General features: G+C 36.3%; 1 protein-coding gene across 3 annotated transcripts; it reads right to left on the reverse strand.

The window, feature by feature from the left end:
• Positions 1-262: 262 nt before the first annotated feature.
• On the reverse strand, positions 263-9,488 carry LOC112192061 (5'-3' exoribonuclease 4). Of its 3 annotated transcripts, XM_024331584.2 has the most exons (23): positions 9,145-9,488; positions 8,553-8,655; positions 8,385-8,461; positions 8,114-8,305; positions 7,816-7,935; positions 7,597-7,659; positions 7,367-7,495; positions 7,103-7,267; positions 6,814-6,891; positions 6,580-6,666; positions 5,792-5,881; positions 4,928-5,023; positions 4,069-4,139; positions 3,642-3,770; positions 3,454-3,530; positions 3,321-3,361; positions 3,142-3,216; positions 2,564-2,715; positions 2,372-2,476; positions 2,189-2,264; positions 1,660-1,742; positions 1,002-1,501; positions 263-959 (listed from the first exon to the last, which is right to left on the reverse strand). In XM_024331584.2, exons 1-23 carry the CDS (start codon positions 9,349-9,351, stop codon positions 757-759), a joined length of 2,919 nt encoding a protein of 972 aa, XP_024187352.1. In that variant the 5' UTR covers positions 9,352-9,488; the 3' UTR covers positions 263-756. The 3 variants fall into 3 exon arrangements, with proteins under 3 accessions (XP_024187352.1, XP_024187350.1, XP_024187353.1); XM_024331582.2 differs by having other exon boundaries at positions 263-1,501; positions 9,145-9,486; XM_024331585.2 differs by lacking the exons at positions 8,385-8,461; positions 8,553-8,655; positions 9,145-9,488 and having other exon boundaries at positions 263-1,501; positions 7,816-7,990; positions 8,114-8,276.
• Positions 9,489-11,438: the final 1,950 nt, after the last annotated feature.

An 11,438-nucleotide genomic window follows, 5' to 3' on the forward strand; every position in this document is an offset into this window, starting at 1 on the left:
ATAACATTCCATTGAGCGCATAACCGATGTGGGACTTGTGGGAGTAGATATATTCCAAGTGCTGAGAGGATACAAAGAGCCGTGGATGAGGGAATTGTTGTTCATTGCCTTGATGTATCTCGGCGCATGGCAAAAACCTACGACTCTTGCAATTAGAGATCCGATTCCATCAGGAAAAGATAAGCAGACTAGCTCTTTTCTGGTAATTAACATATGTAGACTATAACTTTTTGTCTATAAAAAGAATATTGCACAAACAAACGAACAAAAACGCAAAATCTGATTCCATTAATGAAAATAAGTCTCGATGTACAACACGACACTAAAGAGAGAATATTACACAAGACTAACAACCTATGCCTTGCTATATCAGTCCTACTGCTGATTATGCATGCACCTTCCCAAGTTTCTTCTATAGTAACAAACAGCTGACTATGTATGCATCTTCTACAGACTATCCATTAAATAGCTAATGGCTGCCATATCTTGTTAGGACAAGCTGTGTGAGAACTCTAGTATGTAACAAAACCAACCTTCTGTGGTTTCAGTAATGACGAGGACAGATTACTCAAAGCCGAATCACTTTGGCATCAGAAACAGAACATCATCGTATTATTGCCATGCGTGTGCTTTCTACCAAGCCATTGATGTTAGTCTTGGTACCCCCAATCACAAGGTTAGATATGGTAAAGTAAATGGCAAGGTTTTGCTGTCCGCGGGACGGGGGGGGGCCCTCTGATACAAAATCCAGAAGAATCACTCATGGTTTCCAGAGTTTGGCAAGTCCTGAGGAGGACGTGTCTTTACCTGATAAACCTTTTTCACCTGCTGTTCATATGGTCCGCCATATCCGGTTTCCTGATGCCTACCATAAATCCCACCATTGGCACCGAATTCTTTGTTGATCCACTTTGTAGGTGGCGGTGGAAGAGCGCCCATGTTCTGCACAAACTGCTGATGTGGGTTTGTGGAGTATCCTGAATTTGGCACAAACTGCTGATGTGGGTTTGTGGAGTATCCTGAATTTGGCATCCCTGGTTGCGCCACTACAGGAGACCTGGTTCTCACACTTCCTTCCATTGTTAAACTAGACATCCCAGTTCTCATGTTGCGGTACTGTTCTTGATATTGTATTCTTTCTTGTCCTCTAAAACTCTGCTCTTGATACTGTGTTCTTTCTTGTGTCCTAAAACTCTGTCTGTCACCCTGCACACCATTTGAGTAAGGAGCTCTGGGCCTAGCCATGATGCCCTGAGGATTAAAAGAATTTCCATAATTTGGTTCTTCACGGAAACCCCTTTCATACCCAGATGGCCCAGCTGGTCTTGGTCTGTTGACTGGATAGTTTCCATTGTAGTTTCCAGAAGAAGCTCTTAAAGGCTGTGATTGATCCCAAAATCCAGAGGATGGATTACTAGCTCTAAGATTTAGTGTGTTCTTGACAAGTCGATGAGCTGCTTCTCCCAACACAGTTCCAGCAATTGCTCCAGGTATTTGTGGCCTGTAAACCAAATGTATTACATTCAGAAACCACACTCCAAAATTGCTGATTGCAACTATAATATTGAGATTTTCACTGGTATTCCTGATTGAAAATGTTTTGCTAAGCTAAAACAAAGGACATCGCCAATGTTACCACGGCCAACAGTACATTCTCACCTATCTCTGTTTTGGTAGCGTCGGGGACCATTGTCTTCATGCCATAACGCAGGGGGAGGTTTGATATCCGTAGGTTTTACAACCTGAAGACGTTTAAAAGAATGATTCAAATGCAAACCCAATTAAAAATTAAACAGAAATAATTAAAAAGGCACAGATAATAGAAGCAGATTTCCTCATAGTTTTTGAGCAGTCGCAGAATAAATCAACAAGGGGTGTCATTTTGAGAAAAGCTCAATCCTTACATAAGGACGAACATATTGATATATTTGAAAATTCACGTTGAAGGATCCAAAACCAAAAAAAAGCACCCAAAAAAAAAACAAAAAACTAATTTTATGTACGAGTGAATTAAATAAACATCAGCCGGAAGCTGATATGTATAAACTTCTAACAGCATTTTACGCACACCATGTACCAAGGAGGGAATAAGTGCTATGTACATGGCATGCCACGAGTAATGAATAAAAGTTCTCTAAGATTTGGACAAGAAAATTGAAGTGAATAGTTGAATACAGATCTCACACACCTTTCTGGGCATGATCACACCCTCGGGAGGTTCTGGGATGTGTTTTTGAGCTGCAGGGCTAAGATATGTAACATTTCTGCATACCAAAAATGCCACAACCATGAGTACAATTCTTTTTCATAAGAAAAAGTATGAAGGTGCTTTTTAAAGAACTCATACAACATTAGTAGAAGATCTACTTACAAGACTTCGTTATAGTCTATGTTGGGAAAACCATGCACAGGGGAAGGGATTACGTTTCTAAAGCCATTCCTCTCAGATAACCAAAGGAATCCATTCATTCCACCACTGAAAGAGTTGAAACAATGAGTAGCATCACTAGTGAGCTCGCGCAATGGCCAAAAAGTAAACATGCAAAAAGCTACAAAAACCAACCTAAGATTAGTATTTATCGCACGTGGCAATCTTTCATGTGGGGGACACAGATAACATAAATGGTAGTAGAAAATAATCTCCGACGCCAAAGGATGAGAAGGATAGACATAAAGCAAATCAAGCATCACGCTATTTCGAGCTTTCTCTTCCTCCTGCATAAAACAAATAGGATGAGCACTCAAAAAGTAGTAAAGTAGAAGGCAAATCCCATCTTGATCATTGAAGTTAAAGGATGTTTCAGACAGTTATAGTAAGAAAGTAAGATAAAGACTCCACATCCTTTGCCAAACAAAGAAAAAAAATGACAAAGATAATTACCCCCTGTTTGTGATAATTTTCTTTAAAAAAATTCAAAATAAAAAACCCTGCAACTAAATAGAAATTCTCCTAAAGCTTAAAGTTTTGCTTAGATGACTAATATATTGACTCACTTTTAAGAAACTAGCCAAAAAAAGAGTATTAATAAAAAAATTAAAATAAAATAAAACCAGGAAAGAGGTTTTCAATTGAGCACATGAAAATGGAATAAATACTAAAGAAACAACTAATGGGGGGAAGAAAGACATGATCTTCCAGACCGTTAAAGTGCTTTCAAGCTTCCTTGTCTGAGCAAGCAATTTCTTCTCATCAATGAATGGCAATTTGGCAATGCCCTGAAATCCCAGTGTGCAAACCACAAATGATACAGCTTCCATTAGTTTAATCCCGAAAGAAGGAAAAAAAAAAACACACACACAAATGCTACAGATGACCATACCTGCCATGCAAAGCGCTTGCCATTCATGTCAATCTCAAAATCTGGAGTCAGTCAAAAAGAAAGAATGAAAAATTGTTAGTTGAAAGGAGATAACTTCAAAGACAAATTTCCTAACAACTAATCAGTTCTTTACCAGATGGGTAGAAATGACAAATGGGAGATGACGGATCAGTCATCAAATTTCTGTATTTTTCTGGAAGAGCACTACAACTGTAACATGGAAAGAACAAGTTCACCTATTATTATTAAAAAATATTATATATATATATATAGAAAGAGAGAGAGAGAGAGAGAGAGAGAGAGAGAGAGAGAGAGAGAGACCTTGCAGCTGGTAAGGTTCCCATGAGCTGATCAAAGGGTTTAAATGGCTCTCCCAAAAAAAATGTTATTTCCAACTCATTTAGATCTTTTAGATCAGAAGCAAAAGGAGCATAATGGTATGGATAATACCTGAAACCCACAAAAGAAAGATACAAGCATGTTTAGTGAAATTGAACTGGTCATCATCCCAATTAACAAGTTGACTCATAATAATGTCTATTTGATAATAGATCATAAACATTGAATGCCAAAATATCAAAAATCTCAAGTGGCCAACCTAAAACTTTCCATAGTTTTGAAATCTAGTACTATAATTTCAAAAATCAAATAGATTCAAGTATATAAGGATATGTATATATATCCTTGTATTTCACCAAAAAGTAAAATAAAGCACAACACTTTCCAGCAATAATCAAGCCAAACTAACCATTGCCATGACCAGACCCCTTGGTAGTAATATCGGCAGACCCAGCATAAGCCTTCTACATATTTTAGAACCTGCAAAGAAAATTAGATAATTTAGCATGAATTTATATGATACTTGTATCAGCATAGCCTTAGAATTAGGACACCATCAACAATATAACTGCGCACTCGATATAATCCATCTCCATCATCAAAACTATTTTTTATTAGGGGACCTGGCAAACTCTTTAGAATGGAATAAAGGCAGATGAACCAGAGTATCAACAATATAACTGAGCACTCAATATACATACATAATCCATCTCCGTCATCAAATCCAATTTTTATCAAGGGAACTCGCAAACTCTTTAGATGGAATCAAGGAAGATGAAGCAGTGTGTCAAATATAAATTTCCTTACATCCCAACATATTATTCAAGTTGCCAAGAAAAAAAACTTGGTGCCAAAATTCATCAATTTCACACACTGACCATCCAGTTGTACAGAACCAAGTCAAGGTAATATGTTCTCTTCTAATTGAGTAATTCACCATTGCACCAAGAAGGCACCCACACAATTGAATTTTTTTTTTTACTGAGAGAGAGAGAGAGAGAGAGAGAGAGAGAGAAACAAAGGCATTTTTTTTTAGGTGAGGAAAACCAAAAACACTAGGAGTATCCTTTGAGCGGGAGAAAAACATATATCAGTGGAGCTACAGACCCAACACAACAATGCCATCCTACAAGCTTCAGAGCAAAATTGTAGGCATATTCTTTTAGTGAGGAAATTGGTTCCCATCAAATGCAAAGAGAAAGGTTGAAAGAATATTGTATTAACAGGAAATAATCTTCACTGAGTTGGCAGCATGTGAGAAAACTTACCAAGTCTTTTTTAACTTTTTCAATCTCCTCTGGCTTTGATACTTGAAACTTCTCAGCATAATACCTTTCTGTATATCCCGGCTCCCCCAATTTAACCTGAGAAACAAAGATTATATATATATATATAAGATGTGAAAAGAAAGAACAATTGTGGACCAGCAGTCCAAAAAGACTTAAATGGAAAACAACAGAAATAACAGTACCAAACATCTTGTAATTATTTTACTCAAGCAAGGAGTGCCCACAGTACAAGGTTACTGGATCTTAATTTAACGGAATAGCCAATTCTTAAAAAGGAAAACAGACTGCTTGAATTGACAATACAGATAATACTGCCAGTTCAAGTAAAGACATCGGAATTTCAATATCATATTAAACCAACTCTGAAGAAAAGCCATTGTAAAATACTCAGAAATTAAAGTTAAAATTGGATTTTCCATAATCACTGAATGTACAGCCTGTGACCACTTTTTGATAATTTCTTCTTCTCTCAAAGGCTGTGCTACATAACAAGGAGAAACGCTTATCCTTCTTATGCAACTTTTTTGGGGCTCACCTACCTATACCAGCACAGTAAACACATGGTAACTTGAGAAGCCACTGTGCTTCTTAAAAGATGTCTGACAGAACAAGTTTTTTAGTTTTGGTATTATACAAGAGAAAAAAAAGACACTAAAAAGTCATGTAAATGACAACTAGAGTGTGATGCGGAAGAGTTATTATTTATTAAGAAGCTTTCCCAGTTCTTATCATTTTGCAATAAAATAAGGTAACAGACATCCAGCCGGCACAAAGAAAAAAGTTTAGTTTTGCATCATGATGTCACATCCAAATTTGATCACATAGTTGCAGTGAAACACATACCTTGTCCACCACCTTTTCTACCACTGGAGCCGGTAGCTCTTCACAAGCCTCTCTTCTATTTCTCTGTCTCTCTTCATTATTCTCAAAAGCCTGAAATATAATCATCATCAGCATTAACATTACTTGTTTATCAAAAATACCGGATACCAGTTGAAAAAAAAAATGCAGTGACCTAATCTGCAAAAAGGACCCCAAATGACTTTCGGTTCAGAAGTAATATAGATAAATTAGAACTACTGTACATGATTATCCTACTATCTCTCTAAAAAGGCTCCAGATATGGACAGGATGAAAAACAACTCAAATAGAAGAGTCACTATGTATCTATGAAGAAATTTTTTTTTATAATATTGTATTTCAATGTTTCCTCAAGCAACCAAGTCACAAGAATCATGCCACTAGAGTAAGTGCCCAAATAGCATATGATCTTAAGTCACTTGCCTTGTCCTAGAAAATGGTCACCTTGTATAAATAGAAACTTAGTTTGCATCCGATACAATATTCTTCATTGTTGTTTAACCAAAAATCTGACCCATTCTAAGGGCTAACATTTTTCACATTTGAATTCCATTGTAGCTAGATAATCACCAGAACAGTTGAAGAGTAAACTAAAATATTAGTATCCAGTGGAGTAAACAAACAAATGGTCAGAAACAGTGAGAGTTTAATGGGAGGAATAAATTCCTTATCATACTTAAATTGGTCCATGTCTGTAGCTTTCATCAAGCTCCAGAATTCTGGTAGACTTGAAAACAAATAATGATACAAGTAAAAGATAAGCACAAAACCTGCTGAATTCGAGCCCGCTTTTGAAAAATTTGGCGCTCATAGACAGCAACAGACTGGATAAAATGCTCTACTCTATCTAACAATACCTGTGGAAGTAATTTGAATGCATCAGTAAATTCATAAAACTGTATAAATAAAATATAAAAAAAAGGAGTCCCAAGACAAATGGCGCAAATTCACATCATTAAGAAATTATCATATAATCATAGATAGTGTAAAGACAAGTAATTTACCTCACCCGCATCAGTGAGATAGCCACCCATAGCAGAAAATTCTCTTCTATAAATATGCATCAATAAGTTAATTGCACCCTGAGGAAGTAAACAGTTCTCACTTAAATCAAGTAAAGAAAGAAAGGAAAAGTAAAAATCCCACATAAGGACATGTTCACCAATCACATGGTTTAATGAAGTGAAAACTAAATCATCTTTTACAAAACATCTTGTGTCTAAAAACTCTATAAATCACTAACTTCAGAATTTCTAGAAAACAGCTTTCAGACTGCCTGCTATAATCACATACCTCTCTGATCTCCAATGTTGGCATATGTGGAAGAAAATCATTGCCAACAAAAAAGCACATAAACACAAAATCATCCACTATCCTTTCAAAATTAAGCTGAAAAGGAGGATTGGGTATGTCCAGCTCGTATTCCAAATATTCACGCAACACCCAGATGTTGAGGAACTGCACAGACAAAATGTCAGCTTAGAAAGAATATATGATAGAGGGGAATTCTTAAAAGTGTAGCAATGAATGACAATGGCAGGATGTCATGCTACGAACCTGATATTTCTTCTTGTGAACTGGAGTTTCATCGGCCGCACCATCATCTCCACCACGACATTCAGCTGCCAGATGACCAACTTGTCCACAAAGAAAACATTTTTCCTGTTGACCTGGAAGAGTAATCACCTGTATAATCAAGGTAAACCATGTATAAGATAAACCACTTGGAACAAACCATTTAAAGCCCAAGTGTTCGTAAGACAAATTACTAAATAAAAGTAACTGACCTCTCTTAATATTGAGAAGTGAACCTCATGTGTAGCTAAAGCAAGCATAATTAGATCTGCATCCTGATTATTATTGTCCAAGTGCAAACTTTAGAACTAAACCAAGCCATGCAAAAAGGCATACCAAATGGCAGCCCTTTCAAAAAACAATAGCAGGCATACACAAGAAAGAAGAATAACGGCAGCAAAGGTAGGAAGACTTAAATTATAAACACTCACCAGACCATAAAGACAATGCCGAGTGTTAGGATCAGAACCCAAAAGACTGCGTTGCGATCGTATGTATGACATTATTTTGTGCTCTCCCTCGCCAGGAACGTTGGCATCAGAAAGAATAACCTTAAAATAATCACCCAATGCAGGCCCATAAATAAATTTAGACAGACAAAGTACCCTGAAAACCAGAAGTACATGGGAAGAATGTAGAGAATGGATTACTCCATACGCAAAGAATCATCCGATGTAGACAGGAATACGGGAAGGCAATTACAAATTGCTGCAAAGAATTCAAACCTACCTTTGTAGACCGCCAACCACGGTCATTGTTCAATTTAAATTGTATATAATATTGAAGTGCTACTGAGAGCACCGCCATAAATGGAGTGCCTGGAGTAATAACATTTGAATCTAAAGTTTCAGGTTTCTCTTTAGAAACCAATGATGTCCCCTCCATCTCAAATTCTTTCTTTAGTCTTTCCTCTTCAGCTTCCTAACAAATCAGATAGTAAGTTCACTGCCTCATCGAATCAAAATAAAGAAAAAACCATGCACACTAAGTGAGATCTTACCGCCTCAGCCGCATCTTTTGCAGCTCTGAAACGTCGAGAGCGTTGCTGATTCATTTTAGCTCTTGGTGCTACCCCATCTGCACGATTAGAAATAAATTAAAGTAATGATTTCACTTCAGTGAACATCACTATAACTCCCGCAGTTTACGAGTCTGAGAGAAATCTTACCAATCGCCATAAAAAGAAGCTTTCTTGGGCGCACCAGCGTGAAGAGATGATCAATGTAGTCAAATATTGACTTGAATACGTCCTGATAAGTAGCAGGGGCAGGCTGCACAGACAGAAAATAACATATCATCAGGACTCAACTTGCCGCAAAGGCATTCCATCATGCTTAGGTCATCCAAAGCACGCCACACCGAGCTAAAACAACACCATCTCATGTATGATCAAGACAGTAGTGCAAATAAATGCACAACACAATTAACTAATAAGCTCAATTCGGCATGTCTTGTACATTTGCTACATTGTGAATCTATTCTATCTCTAAAACTAACCAACATCTATCATTCCAATCATCAAGCATACACACACAAAACATAGAACCACCAAACTAGAGCTAAATTCTATCAAACTCGCTGAAAAACCACCGGAAATTGTTCAAGTAATTGAGCACAAAACTAGCAACACCGCCAAATCAATCACCTCAAATTTCCATCACAACACTCAATTCCACCAAACCTTTCCAACTCAAACACGCAATCAAACAGAAGAAAACAATTTCTAGAAAGTTAAACGAAGACGGAATTCGAATTCGTACTCGGCCGTCGGGATGAAAACAGGGATGTATAATGCCGTTCATGTCGAGGTAAAGGTTATCGAACTCGTAGCCGTTAGGGTTTGGCCTCGAGACGTCGATTGGTCTCGGCACGCCGTTGGAGTCCTCCCTGGGGTGTTCCTCCACCACGTCGACGATCGAGAGCGGGTACCGATCCGCCAGCCAGCGGTAAAACGCGGGGACGCCCATCGAAACGGTGTCGTTGCGTCGTCGGAAACCACCACCGGACGGTGACTCGGTGAGTTCTCTCGAGTTTTAGAGAGAGAGAGAAACAGAAAGAGAGAGAGATGGGGGGTTCGAGATCTGCGCGGAAATTCTCTGGTGGCGCTAATATGGAAATAATTGATGGGACGATAATGCCCTTGACCTGGGGACAATATACCTGAGAGGTCCCCAAAATTGTTGGGATATTCTTATTCCGGATTAAAGCAGATTTGTAGCACGTTGTGGATTGGAATTGTTGTTTGGCCTGGTGAAGAAATGTGGATAAGGAATAAGGATTTTGAAAAATAAATTAAATGAACTGGGGATTTTGGATAATAACCTCTTTTCTAAAATCTATTATATAAAGTAAATTATTGGAAATATTGGTTCAATTTTTGAAACTCCAATTATGCCCTTTATTGATTGAATTGTTTAAAAAATAAATATTATATTACAAGGCTAAAATAGTAAATAAACAAAATCATTTTTTTTTTCTTCAAGAAATTACAAACAAAAAATTAAGGGAAAAAAACCCACTTTTGTAACCGTAATTTTTTTCTTTTTGTTTAATTTTCTTAAAATTTTTAATTTAGTGCATGCCAAAAGGCTAGTATAAATATTATTGAGATAATTTTTTTTTTTGTAATTCAAGTGGTATACGAACGATTTGACTGATTGTGCTGATGTTATAATACAATTTTGTAAATAAATATTGTTATCATATTATTAAGAGAATTAGCTGTCAAACGAGCACGGCTTTCTTCGTCTATTCCTATAAGCCGAGTATATGCTATCTAATATCATAAACGGGCATGATTACATCATTTACGAAATATATTTCTACTTGAGTTAAAACTTTATGTCTCGTCTCCTTTGAGTTCATGATCATACTAGATTTGTTTACGAATAGAGGCGCTATGCTTTGATGAGTATGCTACTATGCTTTTCATGTTTTGTTGTTCTTAAATTTATCGTTAAGATACTATATATGAGCAGAGATTAATATGAACATTACGGTTCAAACTCTCAACAACTATTTGTGCGTGATTGTTGTTGTTGTTTTTGTTTTTCTGCATTTTATTCATGGAAGTGTTTATGACATTCATGCCTAAACTTGTATCTTTGGAAATGAAACTAATATGATTTTGGTTACATCTTCAATTTGCATGTGATACAGACCTATATCTACACTTGATTTGTCTTTGTCTTTATCATTTTTATAGTTACTTTGTTGTATAAGATATCAGAGACAATTAAAATAAGATAAGAAAATTGAATATGTCTCGATCAACTTTTTATTGATCACTTGCGTTAAATTCAGATGTACGTATACAAGAACTAGATAACCAAAATATTAGTATACTTGATGTGAATTGAAATCATGTGTTTTAAGCAATTGTGGCATTTAATGAATGTCAATTATTTTAATTATGCACATAGATAGTTTTTTTTCAATTAGAGATATATAGTTTGTGTATTGGATGATGAATGTTGAAACTAGAGAATAGTATGAAAGTATTCTAGGTGCAATTCATTGCTTATGTTAATGGTTACATTTGGTATGTAACTATAATGCAATTTGCCATATAGATTTGTTGTGCACTAGTGTATGAACATAAGCTATAAAACTTTAGTTTAATGTTTGAAACCATGTCAAACCGTTGCATCCAATGGGCTAAGGAAGCACCTAGTATTGCAACATTACTTAACTATCAATCTCCACTAAAAAAAACCATGTAGCTTCAATTTGATGAAAAGACCATGCAAATATGGTAAATGGAATAATGAAGCCCCTTGTATTGCGATATCATCTAACCCCTTGGAATGGAATACGGATTTTGAAAAATAAATCATAAATGAATGAATATTGTTTCTTCGAACCCCTTTCTTAAATCAAAATCTCATTAATTGTGAGAAATGTTTTTTTTTTATTTTTTTTATTTAAGTGGTTAACGTAATTGTGAATGATTTGACTCACGTATTGATGTCATAACATTTTCGTAAATAAATATTTTATCGTATTATTAAGAGGATTAGCTGTCAAATGAGCACAACGGCACAATCTTCTTCGT

The sequence above is a fragment of the Rosa chinensis genome, chromosome 3, assembly GCF_002994745.2.
Source record: "Rosa chinensis cultivar Old Blush chromosome 3, RchiOBHm-V2, whole genome shotgun sequence".
Taxonomy (NCBI): domain Eukaryota; kingdom Viridiplantae; phylum Streptophyta; class Magnoliopsida; order Rosales; family Rosaceae; genus Rosa; species Rosa chinensis.